General features: G+C 41.8%; 1 protein-coding gene across 2 annotated transcripts; it reads right to left on the reverse strand.

Moving 5' to 3' along the window:
• Window positions 1-10,113: 10,113 nt before the first annotated feature.
• On the reverse strand, window positions 10,114-26,264 carry DDX18 (DEAD-box helicase 18). Of its 2 annotated transcripts, NM_001168910.1 has the most exons (14): window positions 26,125-26,209; window positions 23,115-23,399; window positions 21,028-21,171; window positions 19,538-19,673; window positions 19,084-19,184; window positions 18,771-18,970; window positions 18,571-18,685; window positions 16,101-16,240; window positions 15,708-15,869; window positions 15,188-15,340; window positions 14,422-14,535; window positions 11,816-11,872; window positions 11,359-11,536; window positions 10,114-10,256 (listed from the first exon to the last, which is right to left on the reverse strand). In NM_001168910.1, exons 1-14 carry the CDS (start codon window positions 26,207-26,209, stop codon window positions 10,114-10,116), a joined length of 2,013 nt encoding a protein of 670 aa, NP_001162381.1. The 2 variants fall into 2 exon arrangements, with proteins under 2 accessions (NP_001162381.1, XP_021779081.1); XM_021923389.1 differs by lacking the exons at window positions 10,114-10,256; window positions 11,359-11,536; window positions 11,816-11,872 and adding an exon at window positions 11,879-12,071 and having other exon boundaries at window positions 26,125-26,264.
• Between the last annotated feature and the right edge of the window lie 4 nt (window positions 26,265-26,268).

The following is a 26,268-nucleotide window of genomic DNA, read 5'->3' on the forward strand; positions in this document are numbered from 1 at the left end:
AAAGACGCTCAGAGTGGCTCTTTTGAAACAAACACGTATTAAGTATTATTTGGGGTAGGAAAGAGGGTCCAATAGGAAAATGTCATACAGGCTGAGTATCCTGTATTCAAAATGCTTAGGACCAGGAGTGTTTCACACTAATTTTTTTTTTTTTTTTAATATTTGCATTACACTGATTGGACATCCCAAATCTGAAAATACGAAATCTAAAATGCTTCAATGAGCATTTACTTTGAGCATTGTGTTGGTGCTCAAAAAGTTTCAGATTTTGGAGCTTCAGTTTTGGATCAGATTTTGGATCTGAAAATCCAAAATCAGACTTCGGAAAATCAGACTCGCCTGCCAGCTTTCTGTGTGACTTTGCTTCATCAAATACCCTCATTTTCCCTTTTTAATCTTCAACCTCTCTCACCTTTGAATTCTTCTTTCGCTTTGACCAAAAATATGCCTGAGTCTGTTCCATCCTAAGAAAAGCAAACAACGCTGCCTTCCCAGGCCACTCCAGCACCCCTTGACCAAGACTACTGGGCAGCTCAACAACCAGTTTTTAACAGAAAATGTGGCCAGAAAATTAGTACTCATTCCACAGAACACCACTGCTGTGATGGAGACCGTGTGGCTGTGGTCTGGGCATCTTCACTGCCCTTTCTGTAGGAATCACTGCACATCCAAAGTTCTGAGTGGGAGCATCCACATGGCAGAGCCAGGGTCTCGGGCCCATCGTTTGGCATCCAGGGGAACAGGAAGAAGGACAAGCTTTCCATTTTGGATCCTGAAGGGGAGCAAGACACAGCCATCATACCACAATGACACCTTGTGGCGAAGTTCCCCCATCATATCTGCATATGAGTTAGAATTAGGTCTCACTGCATGTGAGACAGACAGATATGCACATGTGTACACACATACACCCCAGAAGAAAACAAAGCTTAAGCTTTATTTCTATGTCACACAAATAAAATGTGGAGGTAGAGAGTGTAGTGGTGACACGGTAGCTCTGTGATCATCGACTACTCAGATTCTTTCTGCGTGGTGTGTCACCATGTTAGCATGTAGTCTCCTAGCCCAAGATGGCTGCTTACACTCCAGACATCATTTCTGTTTTCCAGCCAGAGAGATCAAAATGACACAAAGAAGCTAACAACCCAAGGGGATGTGACCACATCTTTCTAGGCTACTTAAGAAGTTGCAATACATGCTACTTCCTCTGACATATCATTGGCTAGAACTTAGATAGCTACAATTAGGTTTAAGAGGGGCCAGACATGGCTGTCTTTTTCTGGGCAGCCATGTGCCTAGATGAAATCAGGGGCTTTGTAACTGAGGAAGAATAGATAATGGGACTAGTATTTTTGAGAGGTTAAATTCCTGCTATTTTTCACCTTTCTTAAAATATTGAAGAAAGTCCACTATGGCTTCTGTGTTAGTTCATTGTCTTGATTATCCTTTTTTTTTTTTTTCCAGACAAGGTCACACTCTGTCATCCAGGTTGGAGTATAGTGGTTCAATCTCTGCTCACTGAACCCTCCGCCTCTTGGGTTCAAGTGATCCTCCCACCTCAGCCTTCTGAGAAGTTGGGACTACAGGTGTGAGTCACCACGCCCAGCCAATTTTTTGTATTTTTGGTAGAGATGAGGTTTTGCCATGTTGCCCAGGTTGGTCTTGAACTCCTGAGCTCAAGCAATCCACCTGCCTCGGCCTCCCAAAGTGCTGGGATTACAGGAATGAACCACCACATGCAGCCTTCTGTTTTTAAGTCGTTTGTTGTATTCTATTCCTTCCTCACTGACTTTATCAATTAAGTTACTCTGGTTGCAAGTAACAGAAAGTGACTATGTAACTTAAGGAAAAATGGGGGGAAAAAAGGCTTACAGAATTTAAGGGAAGGCTTGCAAACCTAGCTTAGAGAAGTCAGAAACTCAGCAGCTCTAGGGACCTGAGAAACAGGAATTATTTGATAATCTCATTGAAATGCAATACTAAGGTTAGTGAGCTTCAACTATTTTTTTTTTCCAACAATTTCATCATGACTCCTGGGATTGTAAGTTATATTTGAGAACATGTCATTGATTTAGCTTTTTCTCATGCCTGTACCTCCACTAGGAGAGGACTGAGGGGGAAGAGATAATTCTCTAAAGAATATAGATGCTATTACCAAAAAGAGAAATAGCCAAAAAACCTATAGATGCGTCCTACCCTTCTTCAAATAGAACAATGGTCAATTTCACTGCTCTGGCCCCACTTGCTATTCCCTGCTATACACCTCACTCCTCTGCCTCATGACCCTCTCACTACAGCCCTGCTAGGCATTTCCACCATTCTCATTTTATGTAAGTTGTTCCCACTGCCTGGAATATCCTTCCAGCCCTCACTCTTCTTTACCAGAGATCTCTACTGATGCCTCCTGTTTTGGCCCATGATTCCTCAGACCACGCTGGGTGTCCATCCTCTGGGCTCCCACTGGCTCTGCTCAGAACAGATGAATTTCTATGTTTCTCCCACTATGTGTAGACCAGGAGTGCCTTATTCATAGGGGTTACCTTGCTTATCTCTGTTGCCACAGCATCTAGTACAGTGCCTCACACAAAATAGTTACTCAATAAAATTATGATGGCTGGATAAATGGCTCTAAATGTCTTGCTGCAAATTCTCTTCTGAATTCCAGTCTCCTTGCCAGAGCCCCTCTGGCTGTCCAGCTGAATTCTCAACTCTAAACTAAATCTTTCTTTTTGCCTGTCAATCAGCACCTCCTGATTTCTGTTCAACTCCTATTTGCTGAACTCATACTCGGCTTGTGAGACATGAGGGAAACAAAGATAAGTAAGATTCAGTCTATGCCTTCAAGAATTGTCTTCATTAGGGTTTCATAACCCCGGCACTATTGACATTTGGGGCTGGATAATCTGTGTGGCGGGTGTCCTGGGCACTGTGGGATGTTCAGCAGTATCCCTGGCCTCTGCCCACTAGATGCCAGTAGCATTCTCCTCTCGGTCAGGACAATTAAAAATGTCTCCAGATGTTGTTAAGTGTGCCCTGCGGAGCAAAACTGACCTCAATTGGGAACCACTGGTCTAGATGCAGAGACATAAAGAAACAGAAAGAGAAAATTTCAATATGAAGTAGATATAAGGACAAGTACAGAAATGGTCTGTGAGGAAATTAAAATTGGAGGCTTTAAAAATACTTGTATCTACAAGGATGAACTGGCCAATAAGCTGAAGTTTAACCACACAAAATAATTAAAGGACATCATAAGACAGCATTTTCACAGGCGGGAAGGGAGGAAAGGAGCTAACACTTGTTTAGTCTTTGTTATGCAAAATCTGCTTTGCATTTGTTGATTTATTTCATTCTTACAATAACTCAAAGTGTACAGCATGCTCTGCTAATGGCAGCTAATATTTCTGCACTGCTCACAATGCTAGTTCATATAACCTTTACAGTATAAGGGCTGGGTGGCAATTCTGTCTTTACATGTGACAGCCAGGAGGCACAGGGAGGTCCCCTGCTAGTCAGTGACAGCACTAGAATTCAGGCAAGAGCGGACTCCAGTGTCCAGCCCCACGCTGCCCCTTTGCCTTGGCTCATGCTGTTCACGTTGCCTGCATGCCTTGGCTTCTCCCTTCGTTTCCCGTCTTTGCTGTTAGAACATCCTTCAGGACTCAATTCCAACGCGGAGCCCACCCAACGCCGTTCTTGAGCGTTCAGTCCTTGAGATGGCGATTTTCTCTCTGTGGTACATTTCCCCCTGGATTTTCTTCAGATCCCTCTCACATAAGTTTGTCGGAGGGGGCTGGAATCACTCTTGCACCCCCAGGCTCTTACTCTTAGTAGCCACACAAATATACGTGTTATCAGAATGGAGTCCAGGGCGCTGCTCCTAGGGAGTCTGACCTTTTTCTATTTCCTCACCCAAAGCCGCCCTGGTAACCCTCTGTGCTGGAGTCTCAGGGTTGGAGGCCACATCCTCTGTCTTTGCCCCAGCACCTCCAGCCCTGGTTCGGGCCAGGCTCTCAGGCGCTGGCAGATTTCTCCTGCCCGCATCTGAGGACACCGGCAGCATTCCCTGGGGGCAGCAGGGAGGGAAGGGCAGCTCTGCCTGAGGAGGAAGAGGAGGCGGTCAGGGAGCGGGAAAGCGCCCGGCCCTAGGGCTGAGCAAACCGCGCTGGCGTCCAGGTTAGGCGCCCTCCTATCTGCGGTTTACTCTGCGCTTCTGCTCCCTCACTGTGACGTCCGGGTAAGACTGTCCTTCCCAGGGCGGCCGGCAGGCTTACAGCGCTTAAAGTACAGGGGGCACTTGGTCCAGAGCCTCAGCAGCCTGGGAGTCAGAATCCTCTCTCCACGTCCCCCTTAGCGCGTGCTCTGGGCACGACCGAGTCGCGTGTTTGTCCCACTCTTCCCCTATACTCCAACCTTTCTTTCCTCAAGCTGGATAAAATGAACCCTTTATAGCGCTTCTCTGCCAGCAACGGCAAGTCAAAATCACCAGCTGCTCCTCTGACAAGCGTAGCTGGCCCGGTCGCAGCCGCTGTCCTGAGTCGGCACAGCCGAGAGCCCTCTGCTGGGGACATTGGGAGCCGCGGAAAGGCCGGAGACTTCCCAGAAGGAGGCTCCTTTTGGCGTTTTTGGCCTAATGCCTCTGAAACCATGATTTTGATGGTGGGGAGAGAGTGTGAGAAACCGGTAAGTCCTAGAAAACGTCGTTTTTCTCGCTTCTGACCTTCTTCCCGCTTTTCCTGATGTTCCTGGTAATAGTGTGTTAGCTCTTGTTTCTAAGACCTGACTTGGCCTGACTCTGTGCACCTAATCCTTGTGTATTCATTCCTTCCGTTCTACAGATAAGGAAACTGAGTCACAGAGCAGGGAAGTCACTTGCCCCAAGCCTCCTGTATATTCTGCCTGACTCCAGAAAGTGCTGCCTTGGGAGGGCCGACAACCCTTGGCTCCCCCTTTCCCAGCTGTGGACACTCCTCTAGAGGCTCCCAGTGATGCCAAGCATCCCGCTTTTGCCTGCCTCCCAAACCTCCACAGCAGTTTCTCCATGACCTGTCCCGAGGTGGTGAGTTTGCCACTTGTTCTTTTTTCCACGCATCCTTGGCCTCGATGTTTCAAAGTCCTGGCCTTGCTCAAAATGTCCAATTTTCCCTGTGCCAAGGGGTAGGAGGCTCCAGGCAGGGAGGGCACGAATGGTGGCAAGCACCCTGGACACTTTAACAAGAGGGAGAGGGAAACCAAACCCTAGCGGCTATTATATCCTTGGGCTAATTATGAGCAACAAAAAGCCACTCTGAGAAATTTAAACTGAAACAGAATGAACTGAAAAGATATGAAATGGCTGCAGAACTAGGCTTGCAAAATAGGCAGGAACAAGGACAGGGAGCTAAAGGGCAGGAACCCAGCCAGTCGTGGCACACACTCAGTCACACTCAACCTGGTGTGAGTGCGGCTGCTGCCTGGTGCCACAGCTGGAGCTGCCTGTTCCCAACACAGCTGCCTCTGGACCCTGGATGAGAAAGCTGCTACATCTACTGTTTCTGCTCCTGTTTTATCAGTTAGTAACTGATTCATTCTGGGCAAGTGTCTGTGATTAGTCAAACCCAGGTCACAGCCCCAACCTGGCTGCATGGGAGGCCTTTTTGCTTGTCCGATGGGAGGTAATCTCAGCAACCTACCAGTACTTGAAAGGTATTGTCTCCAAATAAAAGGTTGGATGCGGGCTAGGCGAGATGGCTCACACCTGTAATCCCAGCACTTTGGGGGGCCGAGGCGGGTGGATCACCTGACGTCAGGTGTTTGAGACTAGCCTGGCCAACAGGCTCACGTCTGTAATTCCAGCACTTTGGGAGGCCGAGGCAGGCGGATCATGAGGTCAGGAGATGGAGACCACCCTGGCTAACGCAGTGAAACCCCATCTCTACTAAAAATACAAAAAAGTTAGCCGGGTGTGGTGGTGGGTGCCTGTAGTCCCAGCAACGCGGGAGGCTGAGGCACGAGAATGGCGTGAATCTGGGAGGCAGAGTTTGCTGTGAGCCGAGATAGCGCCGCTGCACTCCAGGCTGGGCGACAGAGCCAGACTCTGTCTCAAAAAAAAAAAAAAAAAAAAAAAATTAGCCGGGCGTGGTAGCACACGCCTGTAGTCCCAGCTGTTCAGGAGGCTGAGGAAGGAGAATCGCTTGAACCTGGGAGACGGAGGTTGCAGTGAGTCGAGATCGCACCATTGCACTCTAGCCTGGGTGACACAGCGAGACTCCGTCTCAAAAAAAAAGTTTGACACTGGGTAGCCCCTCAAAACAAAAAGTGTGTTTTTCCCTTCACAGAAAAGTGATCATCCAGTTGGAATTCTCCACATTCCCCTCTTATATGAAAGGTACATGTGCCTGATTTAGAGAAGGGACAGTGGCTTTTTTTCTCAAAGACATGTGGCCAAGGCAAATTGGTTTCATCTCTGGTCCAACACCAATGGACAGGGATTGAATGGAGCACTGTTGAGGGATCTGGAGGTTTTGTCTGGTGCAAGGAGGTTCCATGAAGCTAGGCTGTCCTACTTCTGACACCAGGCATTCAAATGAAACACAGCTGTTTCTCTCTTGAAAGCCCCAGCCTCTCTCTCTTCCGGGAAGCCCTAGTTTGTGAATGACTACAACATACTAACACCATTTCCTTTGCTGGGCACTTTCAGTTTGCAAGGTGACAGTAGAAAATATTTACTAAGAGTCTGTATGTGAATGGATTCTAGTCTGGCTGCTCCCAAACCTAGCTGAGCATAAGCATCACCTACGTACCTCTACCCTGGCAAAGGCCTACCGAATCAGAATCTCCTAGAGATGGGGCAAGAAAATCATAGTCCACTACTAGGACCCGAGGACGCAGGATTTCCAGGCTTAATAAAAATAGCTGGAATATTTGCCTGCATCTATCACATCATTTGGAAAACAATATTGCCACAATTTATGCCTACCTTCTCTAATCTGTATCCCTCCTAAGAAGGATCTGGGCATATTCTTCTGTGTCCTCTGCAGTTTATGACATCTAACAGGCTTTTAATTTATGATGAATTAGGTTATCCAAAGGCACACTACACTGTTGTTGTTGCCACCCCACACTCAGTAATGTTGAAAACAGCATTAATATACTTGACAGCTACCTTAGGAAGGTGCTGCAGGACTGGACCACTTTCCAAAGCCCAGGTCTGCTCTCCAGAATTCCAAGAGATCCAGACTGTTAGAAATCCTGTCTGTATGCCAAAGCCTAGACTGGCTCAGGGTTTGGGATGAGCCTCTGTATCTGCCACTGTATGGCAGCAAGTTTTTCCTGTAAGGCGCACGGAGGCAGGTACCATGGACAGAGCACTCAGCACCCGGGCAGTGTCCTGAGCACCGCCTTCTGAAGGAGGAAGTATTACTTTCGCATCACTCCTGAATCAGCCCCGAGGTTAGCAAGTGGCACCAGCTGGAATTTGAATCCAGGCATTCTGGTTACAGAGCTCTCACTTATAACCCCTGTATATCTTAGGGATCCTGTTTTGGGTATCTTGTTGTATTTATACAAGGCTGGCTGAGACTAAATAAATTTGGACACAGCAATGTCATCACTTGCAGCCCACAGGACCCAAAGACTTACCGGCATGTAGTGATGTGCTTGGCTCCCCCACCTCACATTCTGCCTTCAAACCTTCATGGCTGCAGCCACCTAATCCCACCTGTCAAACACCCACATTTGCCACCAAATGTGCTCTTAGCACAGGAACCTATGAAGCCCTTACTGTGCATGAGCCTTGCAGATGGTGCTGCTTTCATTCACGGTAGGTGATACCAGTAACTGGCTCCTTCATGTCTGAATATGGCCAGGCTGGTTAAGTCTGGTTGTCTCTTGTCCGTAGCCTGGACCATCCTGCCACTACAATCACAAACAGCACCCAGCAAGTACAGTAGTTCCCCCTTATCCTCCGGGGATACATTCCTGGACCCCCAGTGGACATCTGAAACTGTGGACAACACTGAACCCTCTATATAGTCTTTCCTATACACTACCTGTGACAGAAGTTTAGTTTATAAATTAGCACACTGAGATTAACATAAAACAATTACAATATACTGTAATAAAAGTCATGTAAATGTGGCCTCTCAAAGTGTATTATTGTACTGTACTGACCTAGTTAGACCACAGTTGACTACAGGTAATGGAGATCATGGATGAGGCTGCTAATGGACCTGAAGTAAGTTCTCATATAGCAGGGCCAACCCTGTCCACTTTGTTTATATGCTTTTCTCATAAAACCTCTTGAGACTGACTCATACTAGAGATAAACAATCTCAAGACCAGTAGGAGTACAGGACATACTGAGAGAGGGAGAGCCAGTCTGGCACAATCAGGTAGGTATCTTGAACGTAAATCCTGGCAGACCAAGCAAGGGTCAACAAAGTATCCATCAACGAAATACAACATTGAGGTAACTATTTAATGACACAGGAAAATAACATGTTATGAAACAAGCTGGTTACAAGTAGTAGGTAGATGACTTCATTTTTGGTAAAAAAATTAAAAAGCACGAACATGCATATAAAAATTAGATTATGTACAAAATACCAATAGTATTTACTTCTGCTCAGTAATTAAATACTTTTCCCTTTGTTTTTGTCTTTTAAAAAACATTATTTCTGAAAAAAATAATCAGAAAAACATGATCCTGGAGAGAGTTATTAAACACCAGGAATTAGGAACCCAAGAAGCTAAGCCAGGAGCCCAGCAGTCAAGGTTGGAAGCCCGGGACAGGTCCGACCAGGGTGATGGTGGCCAAGTCCAGAAATGGAAGATTGTTCTTTTCTTTTCCTACTGGAATGTTCTTTACCAAAGTTTTCTCTACATTGGATGTTCGCGCACTAATTTAATGGGATCCTATGATTAACTGGCACAACAGCAAAATGATGCTAGCAACTTTGGTTTTGAACTGCTAAAAAATGTACTATCTTGTAGTTACATACTACATAAAACACACTAGAATAATCAACTGCTCCTACAACAAAGAACTCACCTGACTAAATCACTGACTTTGCTGTTTTGTTTCTAACTTTGTTCGTTTTCAATCCTCACAGCAAATGTATTTTTTGTTGCAGGGCCTGGAAGAGGGATTTTTTTCTCAGAAAGAAGCTAACATTAATGTGTGCTGGGCACTGTCTGATGGCCTGGCTCTAACTCCAAGTAAGCTGCCCTTGTCTTCTAAGTACTCTACAGAGTGCAAAGGCTTACCAAAATCCAAACCACCTTGAATTAAACAAATCTGAATGAGGAGCATCACCATTCTTTGTATGTGTTTTTAAAGTCTTTGCTATGTTACCAAATGAAGAAATGCCGTACATTACACCTCTGTTGATGTAAATGAGGCTCAAACATCTCAATTCCATCCTCTTCCTACCCTCCACCCATCAAACGTTATAACTGCTTAGTGACACTTTATTCAAATTACAACCCATAGTTTTTGCTCCAAAAACCGAAACACCTGAGAAAGGCCCATTGCTTTAAAATCAAGAATCTATAAAAGCAATGCCACCACCCTAATCCTAAGGTGCTTCTTAGGCATTTCCCAAAGCTCTCTGCTCTTTTACACTGCAGCATTTTCAGGAGGAGTCATTGGATACTGTCAAGGTCCAAGAAATAACTAAAAACAAAAAATAACCTGAGAATCTTTTCTGCACTGCCACCAGCTGCCCAGTATACTAGGTCACCTTTTACAGCGGTGAGCACAGCAATCCATGCCACAAAAGTCTTCACAAAACAAGAAGGAAAGGTAGAAAAAGAATTATATTAAAATAGTAACATACATTTGTGTGTATGAGGGAGGGATATTTAAAATTAAAATATTATATAATCACAAGAAAGACCAGATATTCCTTGCTCTGCCCTTGGGCAACCAAGAAAATTAAAGCCTGTTTTATGTCCCAAAAATAAAAGAGAGACTCGATAGAAGTAACAGTGCTCAGTGCTTGCAACCCAAGTCAATTTATACTCTTGTTAGGTAAGTCCAAATTCTAAAGTCTACAAAAATCCTGTCAAATCAAGGGAAAAAAAAAATTCATTTTAGGACAAAGTTACTCAAGATGAAAGAAAGGCATGTCTTCAGTGAGAGAACTGCCTGCTGTCGGATGATTTCTTGCTAATGTGTTTAAAGATTTTGGACTTCTCAACTTTCTTGGTTTTCTGGTAGCCAAATCCACCACCACCTCCTCGCTTTCTCTGCTTGCCTTCGTTGCTGTTGACGTCTGGAGGCAAACATTAAGGAAATCAAGCAAAAAAGATAATGAACTCCAATCTAACATCTCCACAGAGAAAAAGTCAGCATGAACACTGCTGTCCCTCCACAACCCCATTCTCAACAATGAAAATGTGGGAACAGAAGCCTATGCAATAAATTTCCAGAAAATTAGGAGTGGCCACGTGACTATGGACTTAAATTAGCAGGTATGATTTTAAACTTCAGTGTGTAATAGTCATATTAATTATTTGTTCCACACAATGAAATTCATGACAGTGAATAAGGATTTATGAGTTTAATCAGGAAGTTGATAGCACATTAAAAAAACACCTCCTGTGTCAAAACGAATGACTATCATTTCTCTTCGGAATTGATTTAGGAATGTCTAAGTGAAGGAGCTGCTCTTTCTTCCACAGGACTCGACATACATTCATTTCAGTTTACTCAGTGCTTACAATGGGGATGGTGACCCAAAATTTGGTCCTCTAGTCCCCTCAGAAGTTACTCCCAATGGCAGTGAAGCACAGGCCTCATTTCAGCCGCTCAGTTTCTTCTGCAAGGCACAAATTATAAATCACAACTGGAGCAACTGGAAGTACTCCTTCCGCCTTTTATCTTAAGCAACACCTAAGTTTTATTTTCTTTTGCTGAACTTGCCACTTTCTTGTATAAAACCCTCCAGGGGCTCTAAGAGGATTAAAACTCCTTGAAAGGTCCCATCCTCTCTTTAGCTTCAAAACATCCCATTCACGTAAGTACCCGCACAGTGCGGCCTCAGCAAACACTGAAGTTTTGCTTTCTTACCTGTGTTTCTGCCTGGAACACACAACTGTCTCTGTCTCTCCTTGACAGTCAAATTTGTCTTTTGAAGGCTCAAGGCGTAAGCTGCCTTGTCTCTGTAACCCCATCCTCATGATTAACCCCTGCTTACCCATCCAACCTCTATGTCCTGTGCTAGCACAGACAAGCAGACATTGACTAGGGCGAACACTGGAGCCTCCAGTCTGAGCCAGAACACGCACCAATCCACTACAAAGCCCAAAATGCCCCTCTGTCCCCAAGGCTTTTGCTCCTTAGTTCCACAGTAACTTCATTAAAGAAAAGGATACTCAGATCAACGAAGGGAGGCACCTTGAAACCAAATGACAGAGCAACTTGAGGCAAGTTTAAGTTATTAACATTAAAGATCTGTTTCAGAGAATGGGAATCATAGGCTCGTATGTATGACTTATATGCTTCCTGGGCTGACTTATGAAGAAAGTAGTTCTTTTCAATCAATTTCTCAAGCTGAAATAGAAAGAAACTGGTTTTAATAAATAAAAACAACAACCTGCAAAACACCGGATTTCAAATATCCTAGAGCAAAGCCACTCCACAGAAAACATTTAAAGAGGGCACAGAGTGGTGGTAACTAGAACAGCAAGAAACCTTATACACCAAATGGTCTGATCCTCACTTTACAACAGGGTAGACTTTAAAGGACAGTGATTGCCCAATGAATTACTATAAAGAGAGTGCTGGGACAAGGTTCCTGTCTACTCACAAGAACGTTTAAAAAGCACATACCTGAGACTGAATGTCAGAAATTTTAGACCAGGAAAAGTCAAATTCACTTAATGGAACCTAGAAATCAAAAGTATTAAGATTAGTAAACCAGGATGATCGGCATTCCGATACTGGGTACTGAAGACAGGGAAGGATGAACCGGCCTATGAAATTCCCTCAGGACAGACAGGAAAATCTGCTTTTTCTAGTCTCCCAATGTTGATGGGAAAGTTTCATCTTTGCTCTGCTGAGTTAGGCAATCTGCACTTCTTTCTTTCTGAAAGGCAAGGAATTGGATAGGGATAGAGTCAGTAAAGCACTTTTCTGTAAGAATCTCTATAATCCTGACTATTTGGAACCATGAAACAGTTTGAAGCTTCTAGTCAGAAGGGCCATCAGCCCCTTTTCTCCATGTCAGAAGAGGGGCCCTAATACCCTATAGTCCTGTATTGAGGCTTGTGATACTGGAGGCCATGATGACCACAGACTCCTACAGGATGGATCTGCCATCAGTTATCACTCATTAAATAACTAGAAAAGCAACAGGCCTGTGGTAGGTGATAGAAAACAGGTGCCTAAGTCCTGGACTCTGCCCTCAGAGAGCTTACCGTCTTGTGGGGGAGAAAGATAAGTAATGAAATGTCAACCTGCAGATTCTGGATATTAGCCCTTTGTCAGATGGGTAGATTGTAAAAATTTTCTCCCATTCTGTAGGTTGCCTGTTCACTCTGATGATAGTTTCTTTGGCTGTGCAGAAGCTCTTTAATTTAATTAGATATCATTTGTCAATTTTGGCTAGGGCTAATATCCAGAATCTACAAAGAACTTAAACAAATTTACAAGAAAAAAATCAAACAACCCCATCAAAAAGTGGGCGAAGGATATGAACAAACACTTCTTAAAAGAAGACATTTATGCAGCCAACAGACACACGAAAAAATGCTCATCATCACTAGCCATCAGAGAAATGCACACCAGCTCATACCAGCTAGAATGGCGATCATTCAAAAGTCAGGAAACAACAGGTGCTGGAGAGGATGTGGAGAAACAGGAACACGTTTACACTGTTGATGGGACTATAAACTAGTTCAACCATTGTGGAAGACAGTGTGGCGATTCCTCAAGGATAGAGAACTAGAAATACCATTTGACCCAGCCATCCCATTACTGGGTATATACCCAAAGGATTATAAATCATGCTGCTATAGAGACACATGCACACGTATGCTTACTGTAGCACTCACTATTCACAATAGCAAAGACTTAAAACCAACCCAAATGTCTATCAATGATAGACTGGATTAAGAAAATGTGGCACATATACACCATGGAATACTATGCAGCCATAAAAAAGGATGAGTTCATGTCCTTTGTAGGGACATGGATGAAGCTGGAAACCATCATTCTGAGCAAACTATCGCAAGGACAGAAAACCAAACACTGCATGTTCTCACTCATAGGTGGGAATTGAACAACGAGAACACTTGGACACAGGGTGGGGAACATCACACACCGGGGCCTGTTGTGGGGTGGGGGTAGGGGGCAGGGATAGCATTAGGAGATATGCCTAATGTAAATGGCGAGTTAATGGGTGCAGCACACCAACACGGCACATGTATAGACATGTAACAAACCTGCACGTTGTGCACATGTACCCTAGAACTTAAAGCAGAATAATAAAAAAAAAGACATGTTAACCTGATGAGCACCTGTGCTGTGGGAACAAGGAGGAGGGCGGGAGATCAGAGATAGCTTCCCAGCAAAGACAGGGGCTAGCTGAAAGCAAGCATTCTCGAGAAAGTGTGCAAAAGCTGTAGAGCAATTTCAGGGAACTGCCTGTGGTTAGAGGGTAGAGGAAGCTTATCAGGAAGACTACGCCAGAAAGGCCAACGAGGATGGAAATGTCAGGGAGGAAAAGGCGTGATATGCATCCCCATGGCCTAGCAATAAAGAGGCCACTTAGGGTTCTGATGGATTCAATTCTGGTGCAACAAGAGAAAGCTAAAGCCAAATTAGGCTGCTTGGGGACGGAGAGGGAGGTAACTGCCAAGAATATAAACCATTTTTCCAATAAGGCAGACTGAGAAAAGGCAACAGACAGTAGCTATTCTGCAGACAGGGGTAGAAGAATAGGTTTAAGGTTGAAGTTACCTTTTTACCCTGAGAAATCTGAGATGGTAAAGCGCCAACTGCAGAGAGACTATAGGCCAAGAGTTGATGAATAGGAGACAGAGGGCAGTGGAGGAGGCAGAGGCTAGAGTGAATGAGGATTCCCCACTGCTTCATATGAGGTAAGAGGAAAGAGGGGGAGCAGAAGCAGAGATGACTAGGTGTGAGGGAGCTTCAAAGGAGTGGAGGTTTAAAAGAGGGCTGGAGGGAATGGGAAAGGAGAGGCTGGGACACAGAGGCGTTGCTGGGTAACAGAGCTAGAAAGCCGAGCCATGTGGGCAGTTCCTTCTGTACTCACTTCTTGGGCTAGAAGTACATAAAACCTTACTTGCTTAATTGCCACAAGAATGGTTGTAATAGTACTGTCCAAACTCCAGACTCCTCTGACACATGTAGAAATGGTGCTTGCTAACAATCCCTACACCAAGAGAAATTTTTCTCTAAGTAAAGATCTTTACCTTGGATTGTTTCAAGTAGCGAAGAAAACCCAATTCTTCTGGGCGCAATATAAGCAAGGCATGCCCTCTCCCATTTAGGCCTCTGGCTGTTCTACCCACACGATGAATATATTCCTTTGGTGGAGAAAGAAAACTTGAGTTAACACAGTGACTTCCGCATGAGCCCATTTGTGTGTCTGTATCCCGAGTATGTGCACGTCTGTACTGAGATGGTGCACTCCTGCTGTGCTGGGCCACACACACCTTCACCACACCCCTACAAAGCTGGGCCAGCAATCGCTCTGCACACATCACCCCCAACAGGCCAATGATTGAGGCCAAAAAAAAAAAAAGGCTAGACATGATGTTTGCATTAACAGTGATCTAATAAAATGAGTATTATGTGTGCTTCATCATCAAAATGGCTTTAATCTATTGTTTGCTGAAAAGACTTCTCAATGAAGCTTATTCTACCACATATACTACAGAAGCTTATCTACCTCCTTAAGCAATTTTATTTCCTTCAGGCATCTGCTGTTCTTAAGAGATCATTCCAAGGATCTCATTTTCATAACTTAAGTCCCACTGATACTTCTCAAACCTCTTGCACAGCCCCTCTGAGCCCCGAAAAACCTTAGATACTTATCAATACCAGAGAAATACTGCAGTCACTGTACAGTAGGGATCTTTACCTTGAATGTGGATTGCAGTTTCTGTCAGGGAACTGGGAGAAAAAGTGAACTCTTTAATGCAGTCATTCTGAAGATACCCCAATGATGCCAGTTACCTTAGGGTCATCCGGAGGGTCATACTGAACAATCCAGTCGACTTCAGGAATGTCTAGTCCTCTTGCTGCCACATCCGTACACAATAGTGTTCCCGAATCTGCGTTGCAGAACTGGAAGAATGTGGTTGTACGCTTATTTTGCTTTTGCTTTCCCTAGAATTAAAGAAAAACATCCATTAGAGCTGGAATCTTGAGATAGTCTCTAGGAAGTCTAGCAGCAGAACCCCCAAATTGTGGAACTGTTACCCTACTTTATTTCGAGCTCATCCCTTGGCCTGTGTCCTATTTCCCTAACTGTTCTGCAAGCCCCTCAAGGAGGGGCCTGAGTTGTCTCGTACTCTTCAGAAGTCCTCATACCCCTCCACACCCAGCTGTGCTCCCTCCACACAGGATCCATCACTTTGTGGTGATTAAACTACTCAGAACAATGTTTGGAGGAGAGGGCAATACCTCCAATCCTACAATCTATAGGGCTTAATAAGCATACCCTGTTTTCAATGGGCTCATCATCATCACTTACATGAATGGCCAAGACGGGCAAATCAATGTAGTTCAGCAACTCATAGTGGTATTTCACAGACATACAAGACGAAAAGAAGACCATGAGCTTCTTCTTTCGGTTCTTCTTAAGGAATGTAAAGAGCAGAAGGAATCTCTTTTCAGAAGGACAAACAACGTATCCCTAGAAAGCGTTTAAGCAGACAGATACAAATGAACCAAATGGACATTTTCCGTTTCCTAACTTGTGTAATTTGATCAACAGCACTGATAAACATAGTATGTAAACTGTCATGCCTCACCTATGGCATTTTAAAAGTTCATTAACCCATTTGCTTTCTGAATGATCCTTCCAACAATTACATAAAAACACCAAGTAAGACCCCTACAGTTTTCAGTTACTGATGAAAAGTACCTGCTCAAGACCATCCACTGTTGCATTAGCTTTATCATCATCAACACCAACATACAATGGCTCCTTTTTCAGAGAAATCCTTGCCAGGTCTTCAACTTTTCGAGTTTGGGTGGCAGAAAAGAGCATAGTCTGTCTACGTGCTGAAACAGACACGTATAAAAATAACCCGTCTTTTAGGGAATCTTTACAATTGCCTCACAACTACAAATATTCTAGGTAGAGATATCAGAAATGGGAAATACAATGTCTCTATAGATTCTACAAATACTACAAAAGGTAAAACAGGTATATCATGAAACACTAGGTCTATAAGTTTGAGAACTTAGATGAAACAGACAAACTCCTTCGAAGACAAACAACTGAAGAAAACAGGAAAACTTTAAATAGCCTTATATCTACTAAAGAAATTTTAGTTGAAAACTTCATGTAAAGAAAATTCCAGGCCCAAATGGATTCCACTGGTGAATTATATTGAACATTTAAGAAAGAAACATCAATTATTCACAAACTCTCTAATAGATTTATTATAATTTATTATACTTATTATATAATTATTATAATTTATTATTATTATATTTATATGTCAACTCATTCTTTGAAGTCAGTCATTACACTATTCAAAAACCTGACATGACATTAACAAGGAAAGAAAACTATGCACCAATACAATTCGTGAGCACATATGCAAAATTCGAAATAGAATTTTAGTAAAGTGAATTCAGCAACATATAAAAAGGATAATGGATCATGACTAGGCAGGTTTATTCTACAAATGCAGGGTGGTTCAACATTTGAAAAATCAACCAATACAATTTACTATGTTAACTAAAGAAAAAACATGATTACTTCAGCAGACAGAAAAAAAAATCTGATCATCTATTTCTGATTAAAAATCCTCAGCAAACTAGGAACAGAAGGGATCTTCCTTAATCTGATAAAAGGCATCTATATAAAACCTGCAGCTAAATTCATATGTGGTTAACGATAAAAGACTGAATGCTTTCCCCTAAGATCAGAACCAAGACAAGGATGTCTGCTCCCATCACTTCTATTCAGTACCATACTGGAGGTTCTGGCCAGGGCAATCAGATAAGAAAATAAATAAATAAATAAACAAAGAGGTGAAACTGTCTTTATCTGTACATGATTGCCTATATAGAAAACCAAAAGGCTACAGTCATCTGGAAAGTCGTACTGAATATTCATTCAGTACAGGATTAACTGTCTTGCTAGATATAAGATCAATATACAATTCAACTGTGTGTGTATATATATGTATATGTGTGTGTATGTGTACATATATTAAAGCAACGAGCAATTGGAATTTGAAATTTTAATGAAATACTTGGGGATAAATCTGACAAAAGATGTGACTAAACCTGTATCCTAACCTCCCCCCAAATATTATAGAGAAATAAAATATCTAATACACAGAGATATACCTTATTATGAGTTAATATTGTTTTCCTCCAATAATCTCTATTCAATAAAATCTCAATCAAGATCCAAGACTTTTTTGGAGGGAAGGGGGAGAAACTGACAAACCAATTCTAAAATTTATATAGAAATGCAAAGGACAAGAATACCACAACTTTAAAAGAGAACAAATTTGGGGCTAACATTACCTGAAGATCGAGACTTAACAGGAGGAACTGGAGCTTTCTTGCACTGCTCATAGGAATGTTAAATGGTACAGCCGCTTTGGAAAACATCTGGCAGTTTTTTAAAAAGTTAAACATATACTAAACTTATACCAACTACGATGCTCCTAGGTTTACTTAAGAGAAAAGGAGACATATGCCTCTACAAAGAGTTGTAGATGACTGTTCACAGCAACTTTATTTCCAGAAAGTGCAACCTAATCTAGTGACAGAAAACAGATGAATACTCACTTGGGGACGAGGTATGTGTGTAAGGAGGGGTGGGAGGGAGAAACTGAAAATGGGCAGGAGGAAACCTTTGAGTGGGATAGACATGTTCATTTTCTTGATTGCAGTGATGGTGTCACAGTGGAACATAAAATTGTACATTATAAATGCACATATAATTATGTCAATTATACTTTGATAAAACTTTAAAAAATAAATTATACAATGAAGGAAACCGTGGTCTTAGTTATAACCAGTTCATAATGTTGCAAGTACTGTAACCAAGGTATGTACAAGTAAGGCAACAAACCTATGGCTACTTGGGGGATGTTACATGAGGTAAGAATGGGCAAGAGGCGGAGGACAGGACCTATGTGAAGACTGTTTAACATGCATTATAACTTCTAAAACAGCAAAACTACTATATCAAGTTATTAATCAGTTTGATGCTTGTATTCCAAACTAACTTTCAGGTTAACTGGCACAACTACCTCACTTGGCTATGGTAAAGTTCTGGCATTAGCACAGTTTTTCTATAGGAATAACTCTTATCTACTTCCAACAGATACTTTGCAAACCAAATGCAGATGCTACCTACTTACTTGGCAAAAGTTTAATAATTTGCTTTAATTCTTCTTCAAACCCAACATCCAAGATACGATCAGCTTCATCAATAACCAGACACTGAAGGTTTTTATACATAAACCCTGGGGTATTCTAACAAAACAAAGGACAAAGAACAACTATTAGTTGTCAATCTATGTTTCATATAAGACAATGAGACAAGCACTACATCTCTTACCTGCATATGGTCCAACAGACGGCCTGGTGTGGCCACAATGATGTTGATCCCATTAGCGAGTTTCTGTGCTTCAGCAGATCTGTTACTGCCACCCATTATCAAGCCATAGGTATGCACGTGGTGAGTCATTAGCTCCTTAAGAACACCAAAAGTTTGCATGGCTAGTTCTCTGGTAGGTGAGAGAATAAGGACTCCCGTTCCTAAAAATGATACATATGGTAAAAGTCTAAACGTGGTTGTCACCATTGAGTCCGTAACAGCTACAATAAACCTCTAGTGAAATAATGGCAGAAACAAGCAGACAAAAGCTTACCATTCCTGGGCATGAACTTTAACTTGACAATGAGTTCAACTGCAGGGATGAGAAAAGCCAGGGTTTTACCACTGCCTGTTTTTGCAGCTGCTAGAAGATCCCTAAATATTAAAAAGGGAAAGGAGAGAAAGACATTGAGCCTACTCATTTACGATGTACTACACACACACACTTTAGGCACTAAGGCTAGAACATGAACAAGATGATGTCTACTTCGCTGAAACTGATCACCTGGGTTATATACCGAAATCATAAGTCAGAACTGTGCTACAACAGAAGTGAACATCTTTCCAACACTTTCCTTCAAACATCAGTAATTAACTTAGTCTTTCATGTATGCTGGATACATGACCCAACATATAGCAGAAAATCAACAGAATACACTGGTATGTTCTTTATAATCTACTAGTTCTAAAAGCAGATGCCAGTATCTAAGCTTCAGTGCTAATCATACCTGCCTTCCAGAAGTGGTCTGACACTTTTATGCTGAATTTCAGTCATGTTTGTAAAACCCATTTCTTTTATTGCCTTCAGAGTGTTTTCATTGACAAGATTACATAGAGAAGCAAACGAAGTATCCTCAAAAGCTCCTAAACAGAAGACAATGTATCATCAGCAAATTTATTTTTTTTTTAAAAAGTTAGTATTGCTACAGTTGCCTAAATCTATTTTGCCTAGAAAAGCTTCCCAGAGTAAGAAAAGGCTAAACCTTAATTATTCATATCTGATAATACCAACAAAAAGATCCTTTATCTTTCAAGTTTCTCCATTGTTAATGGCTGTGTAAGTTATAGTCCAGAGTCTATACTGTAACAAAACGAGGGGTATAACTGAGGAACTTAAATAAAATAAAAATACCAAAACAAGGAAAATAATGAGAGTCCAGAGATAAATGAAATGCTTAAGAAATCTGATATAAAAAGTAAAAACATTGAACCATTAATAAAAACTGAGTGTCAAGTCAATTTAAAAAAAAACTGTTAATCTCACTCCAACAAGACACAGAAGAGTCAGATACAGCCAGAGAATGTTAGGCTGAGCCTACGTATCAAGTAGTACAGCGGTTCTTCAGCAGGAGGCATCAAAATCACCTGGGGGTTCCCCACACTCCACATGCCCAGGGTGTAAACCAATCACTCTTGACCTTGGCACTGCTGACATTTGGGTTGCATAATTCTTTGTTGTGAAACGCTATCCTGTGCATTACAAGATATTATGCAGCATCTCTGACCTCCACTCACCAAATGCCAGCAGACTGCCCCTAGCTCTGAGAAGCAAAAATGTCTCCTAGGCTTAGGATGATCTTAGTAGGCTAGGGACAGAGGAGGTTCCTGGGATGTGGGACTTTCAGTGCTAAAACTGGAAAAGTTCTGGGCAAACCAGGATGAGTTACTCATCTTACTTGGGGGGCAAATTTCCCTGCTTGAGAGCTATTACCAAAACATTTGCAATTTGTATTAAGCAGGTCTGGGATTGGGCCTCAACGTTTTAACAGACAAACCAACCCAAACCAAACAAACAACTCAATTAACTCCTTGACATACCTGGTTAGCAGTAGTGAATTCTAGTCTAAACTTGACTTTATAAAGGAACAAAGGTCAAAGGAGGTTAACCTGGTACAGGGTCAATGATTTTCCTATTACAACACAGAATGAGCCTTAGAAAAGGACAAACCAAAGAATCATAGAAGCTGCTTGTGTGCATACAAAATATTTAGTGTCAGGAATGGACAAAAGGAAAATAATAGGGAACAAAAAGAACTAAAACACCACAAAATAGAAGATAAAGAGAAAAAGCAGCAGAAAGATTTACAAAAAAAGTTTCTTGTTGACAGTTACTTTTTCCAGGTAAACTAAAAGTCAGAACTGAACCTTCAAACCTATAAATCCTCTAAGAGAGGTACATTTTAAAGAAGTTATGTCTAAAAAACTTCCTGGACGTTACCTGTCAGTCCCAGGGGCAGGCTGGGCACCTCACTGTCATCTTCATCATTATCTGGCTTCTCCACGTTATTTCCTGTTTCTTTAGGAGTCTTGGCATTTTCTTCTTCAGATTCCCCTTTGTTTTCAGTTTTTGCTTTTTTTGCATCTTTGGTTTTAAAAGACAAAACCCGAAAAATTTTTTCCTTAAAATAAAATTCCAAATGAGATCAACAAAACAGAAGATCTCTGATGTACAGATGTGTATTTTCAAAAGCTAAATATATTCTGTGTTACTTTGTTAAGAATTCTGTTAGATGAAAAATGACTGGTTATATTTAAAAATCCAGGGTACAGACAGACTTGGTGACCAAACATTTAGGCTTCTTAACGTATTATAGCATCTCATTTAAAACTTTAAAAAGTTCAACCAAACAGTATAAAGATACCAATTATAAGTCTCACATACTCCACTGAGGGGAAAGAAAGCATATCTGATTAACATAATCCTTAACAACTCATTATAAGCACTCATTTTTCCTCCCACACCAATTACTATCAAAGGCTCTTCATGTTACTAGAGATAAACTGTAAAGGGCAGCAATCCACTTGCCTGGATGACATACACTGGACTGCTCCTTGGCTATCAGGGATGAGGGTGGGAGGAAAGGCAGAGCTTCCTAGCTTCTCATTTCTACATTCACAACTTTCACATGGCCCCAACTACCTTTTCAGTCCTACTTCTCACTTCTCTTTTCAATGTTCGACTCTCGGTCAAATGGATTAACCACATGCTAGGCTTATATACAAATATATGGCAATTAGTGATGTTTGAAAAGAACTGACTTAGAACAGAACCCAGGACTCTCTGTAGCTGAGTACTGGTCTCTTCCCTGTACCTTATGGCCACCCCTCCAGGAAACAGTCAACTTTGTAGGACCCACATGTTCAAAAGCCATAGGTATCTTCAGCTGGCCTCCATGTATTTTGTTTTCCCTGGAATAGTTCTTAAAATGTACCCATAAGGTGGCTGGGTGTGGTAGCTTCCGCCTGTAATCCTAGCGCTTTGGGAAGCCGAGGTGGGGGGATCATTTGAGCCCAGGAGTTCAAGACCAGCTTGGACAACACAGTGAGACCCCATCTCATTAAAATACAAACAAACAAAAACCCATAAGGTTACAACTCCCAGCACTATGATTCAATGTTCGAGACCAGAAATAATACCACTTCCTGGGGCATACTCAAAACAAGAATTGTGAAGGCAATAATTTTAGAACAGGATTACAATGACTTTTGTTTGAAGGCATCATGAAGACAGTAATGCATGTTTGGGAAAGTTCAAAGCTCCTTTCTAAATAAAATCCTTATTTCAGGTAAAATACATGAATAAGATATTCTAACTCAGGGGCTGGCAAACTATCTAAAAAGGGCCAGATAGTAAATGTTTTAGGCTTTGCAGGTCCTATGGTCTCTGCTGCCACAAACACAACCAAATAGGCACTGCTATGACCCAGTAAAACTTTATTTACAAAAATAGGTAGAAGGAGGGATAGTTTGCTGACCCCTATCTTATCCTACCTTGAAATCTCTGCTTGTACAAATCTCAAGTAAAATGTCCATTCTTTCATCCGAGCTTACTGAAATTCCATCATCTTCAAAAAATATTCCTTCCTTTTCCTCCTGCCATTCTTAGCACTTGGAAATTAATGTTCTGTTTATTCAGAAGTTTCCTACTTTATATACTTTGTAACTAAGACTCCTTTCAAAGAGAGGAATTTATGGTAGGAAAATGGGAAGAATCAAGCAGAAAAAAAGGTAACTTAAAAAGAAGAAAAAATTTCTAGAACTCTAAGGAGAGTCTTTTCTGAGAGTGAGGTTTTCTTCAAGGTTAGTGAAATTAAAAGTCTATTCCCCAATATTTTGAGTAAAGTTAAAATGGACTCCCCGTTTCTGCCAATAAAATGTTTCCATTAGCTACCAGGCTAATCTCTAATATACTGGTGAGTACAGGAAATTCTCATATGGCATGTGCACACAATAGTAATAGAAAGAGGAACAATAACCGTCTGTGAAAATCTAAATGGCTGAAGTTCAAAGATAATAAATACCTACCAGGCCCAGCATCATTCACCGTTTTCCTCTTTTTCTTCTTCTTTTTCTTTTTTGATTCTGAATTGGGAGACTGCATTGCTGCTTCTCCATTGGTTAATACGGTGGATTTCTGGGGAGATTTTTTAACTTTTATATTTCCCACTGCTTCTTGAGACATGTTTCCATTTTGAGTTTCTGATAAGCCCACATTCACACAATGTTTTGATTTTTTAACCTTTCCACCTCCCATTGTTTCTTCAGATACATCTCCATTTTGAGTTTCTGATAGGGTCAGATTTGAGGCCCCTGTTTAAATAAACAGAACATACACTGTGACAAAGAAGGAGAAATTTACTTATAAACACTGAAATCCCAAATGAGAACTTCCATGGCTTCCTGACACGAATTATTTAGCTTTTCTTCTCTTTCATGTAATTAAAACAACTTATAATTTTATGGTGTTCCCTTACAGGGAAAGTAAGTTATCTTAAAGAAAAAATACTGGAAAAGGGAAAGCAATATTGATTTCTTAACTTCAAAAGACAGTACATCTGAGTTTAAGGAGTCTAGGACAGGAAAACTTCAATGAGGTCAAATATTTAAACAGATGAGGTCAGATAATGGCAGTTACAGAATAAACATAAATATTTGATAAACATATGATTAACTGATATATTGAACAAGACATTTACAACTCATTCGCACATACCACTTCAAAACATTCAACCCCAACTCTACTAGACTGCAGTGAGTTGAAAATTCAGTTGATAAGACCACTTATTTGCCCCAATATTTATCACACACGAATACAGTAATGCGTGCACAATGACATTTCTGTGAATTAAAGACAGTATATACAGTGACTCCATAAGAGTATAAAGGAGCTAAAAAATTCCTATCACCTAGTGCCATCAGTTGTTGCAATGTCGTAGTGCAACATATTACTCATGTTTGTGGTGATGCTAGCGTAAACAAACCTACTGTGATGCTAGTCATATAAAGTACAGCACACATAACGATGTACAATACATAATACATGATAATAAACAACTATGTTACTGGTTTATGTATTTACTATACTTTTGATCATTACTTTAGAGTGTACTCCTTCTACTTATTAAAAAAAATATGAGTCGACTGTAAAAGAGTCTCAGGGAAAAAAGTATTTTAGAAGGCACTGTTATCATAGGAGGTGACAGCTCCATGCCTATTGTTGCTCCTGAACATCTTCCAGTGGGACAAGATGTGGACGTGGAAGACAGTGATACTGAATGTGTTTGTGTCTTTACATTTTTAACAAAAAGCTTAAAAAGAAAAAAAAAACAGAAAAATCACATACAATAAGGACATAAGGAAACTTTTTGTACAGCTGTGCAATGTGCTTGTGTTGTAAGCTAAGTGCTAAAATTTTTTTTTTTTTTTTAACTTTTTTTATTATTATACTTTAAGTTCTAGGGTACATGTGCATAACGTGCAGGTTTGTTACATATGTATACTTGTGCCATGTTGGTGTGCTGCACCCATCAACTCATCAGCACCCATCAACTCGTCATTCACATCAGGTATAACTCCTTAACAAGTTTATAAGGTAAAAGTTACAGCAGGCTAAGGTTAATTTAAGAATAAAAGTATTAAAAAACTAAACAGTATAGCCCAAGTGTACAGTGTTTATAAAGTCGATAGTCGCGTACAGTAATGTCCTAGGCCTTCACATTCACTCACCACTCACTGACTCGCTCAGGGTAACTTCCAGTCCTGCAAACTCCATTCATGGTAAGTACTCTATACAGATGTACCATTTCTAAAAATCTCTCATGTCATATGTACCGGTATTTTTACTGTACCTTTTCTATGTTTAGATATATTTAGCAATACATACACTTACCATTGTGTTACAATTCTCTCAGTATAGTACAGTAACATGCTGTACAGGATGACAGCTTAAGAGCAACAGGCTATACTATGTAGCCTGGGTGTGTAGCAGATTTAGGTTTGTGTAACTATAAGCTGTTCGCAGAACGACAAAAGCCCCTAATGTCGCATTTCTCACAATGTATCCCCCCTCCTGTTATGTGACGCATGACTGTATCTGAGAATGTCCTTACCAAAGGCTTCCTGTGTGTTTACTGAAAAAGAGAAAACACCATCTTTTGTTCAAATCTACTTACACAGGCACTGAAAAGTAGTTAGTAACGCTGTAGTATTATTCTATAGGAATTAGAAATATAAGAGTACTTCAAAACATATTCCTAAAATTCACAAACCTATTGCCTCCTGCAGAATTTTTTTCAATTAATGTCTGTTGAAAACCTACTGGGGCAAGGCACTGTGCCTCCAACCTTTCCCTCGGGTTGTTTATATCTTAACCTGGACAATAAGTTAACACAATTACTTCAAGATCTGTGGCCCCACTGTCAGGACACTGGGACTGCAAATGAGGTAGGTAAGAAAGGTGACATTCATGTAAAATCCTTTTCATTTAGGTGACCGCGCAGGACACAAATATGTAGAAGCTCTTGTGAGAAAGTGCTACGAGAGTGTGTGGAGGTGGGTAGAGGAAGGCAAGAGTATCAAAGAAGCTCTAGAAACAGCGAGACGGGCTTTCGGAGAAAGAAATACGGGAATTAAACAGATGTGAAAAGTGGGTGGAAATGAGAACGTTCCATGTGGCCTAACCGGAAATGAGGGATGGGGTGAGGTGCGACTTGCAGGTGGTGAGGGAATCAAAAGGTAAGGTGGAAATGCAAAAGGCAGGGTTAGCTGCAAGCCTAGAAGTGAACCGGGAGGCCTCCTGCTCTAACGCTGTAAGAAGAAACTGATTGCTCAGAAAGGTCAGGAGCAGCGCTGGAGCCACGCGACTAGTCGGTAGCAGCGCAGGCCCCGAGTGGAGGCTGCCTTTTCACTCTCCCCAGTCACACACTCTGCAGGGGACGCTGCCTCCGTCACACGGAGCAGCTGGGCCCCCCGCCGCCCGAACGCGCCAGGACTGGCGCGTGGGACTCCTGAACCATCGCGAGTCAACGCATCTCACCCTGCAACTTTAGGTTCCGCTGCCGCAATTTGAGATTCCGCTTCTCGATCTTCTTACGCAGGAGTTTCATCGGCAGGTGAGACATGCTGTCCAAGAAGTGCCTAGAACAAGGCGCCACACAGTACAGCTATTCAGTTCTCTAGA

The sequence above is a fragment of the Papio anubis genome, chromosome 10, assembly GCF_008728515.1.
Source record: "Papio anubis isolate 15944 chromosome 10, Panubis1.0, whole genome shotgun sequence".
In the NCBI taxonomy this organism is placed as follows: Eukaryota; Metazoa; Chordata; class Mammalia; order Primates; family Cercopithecidae; genus Papio; species Papio anubis.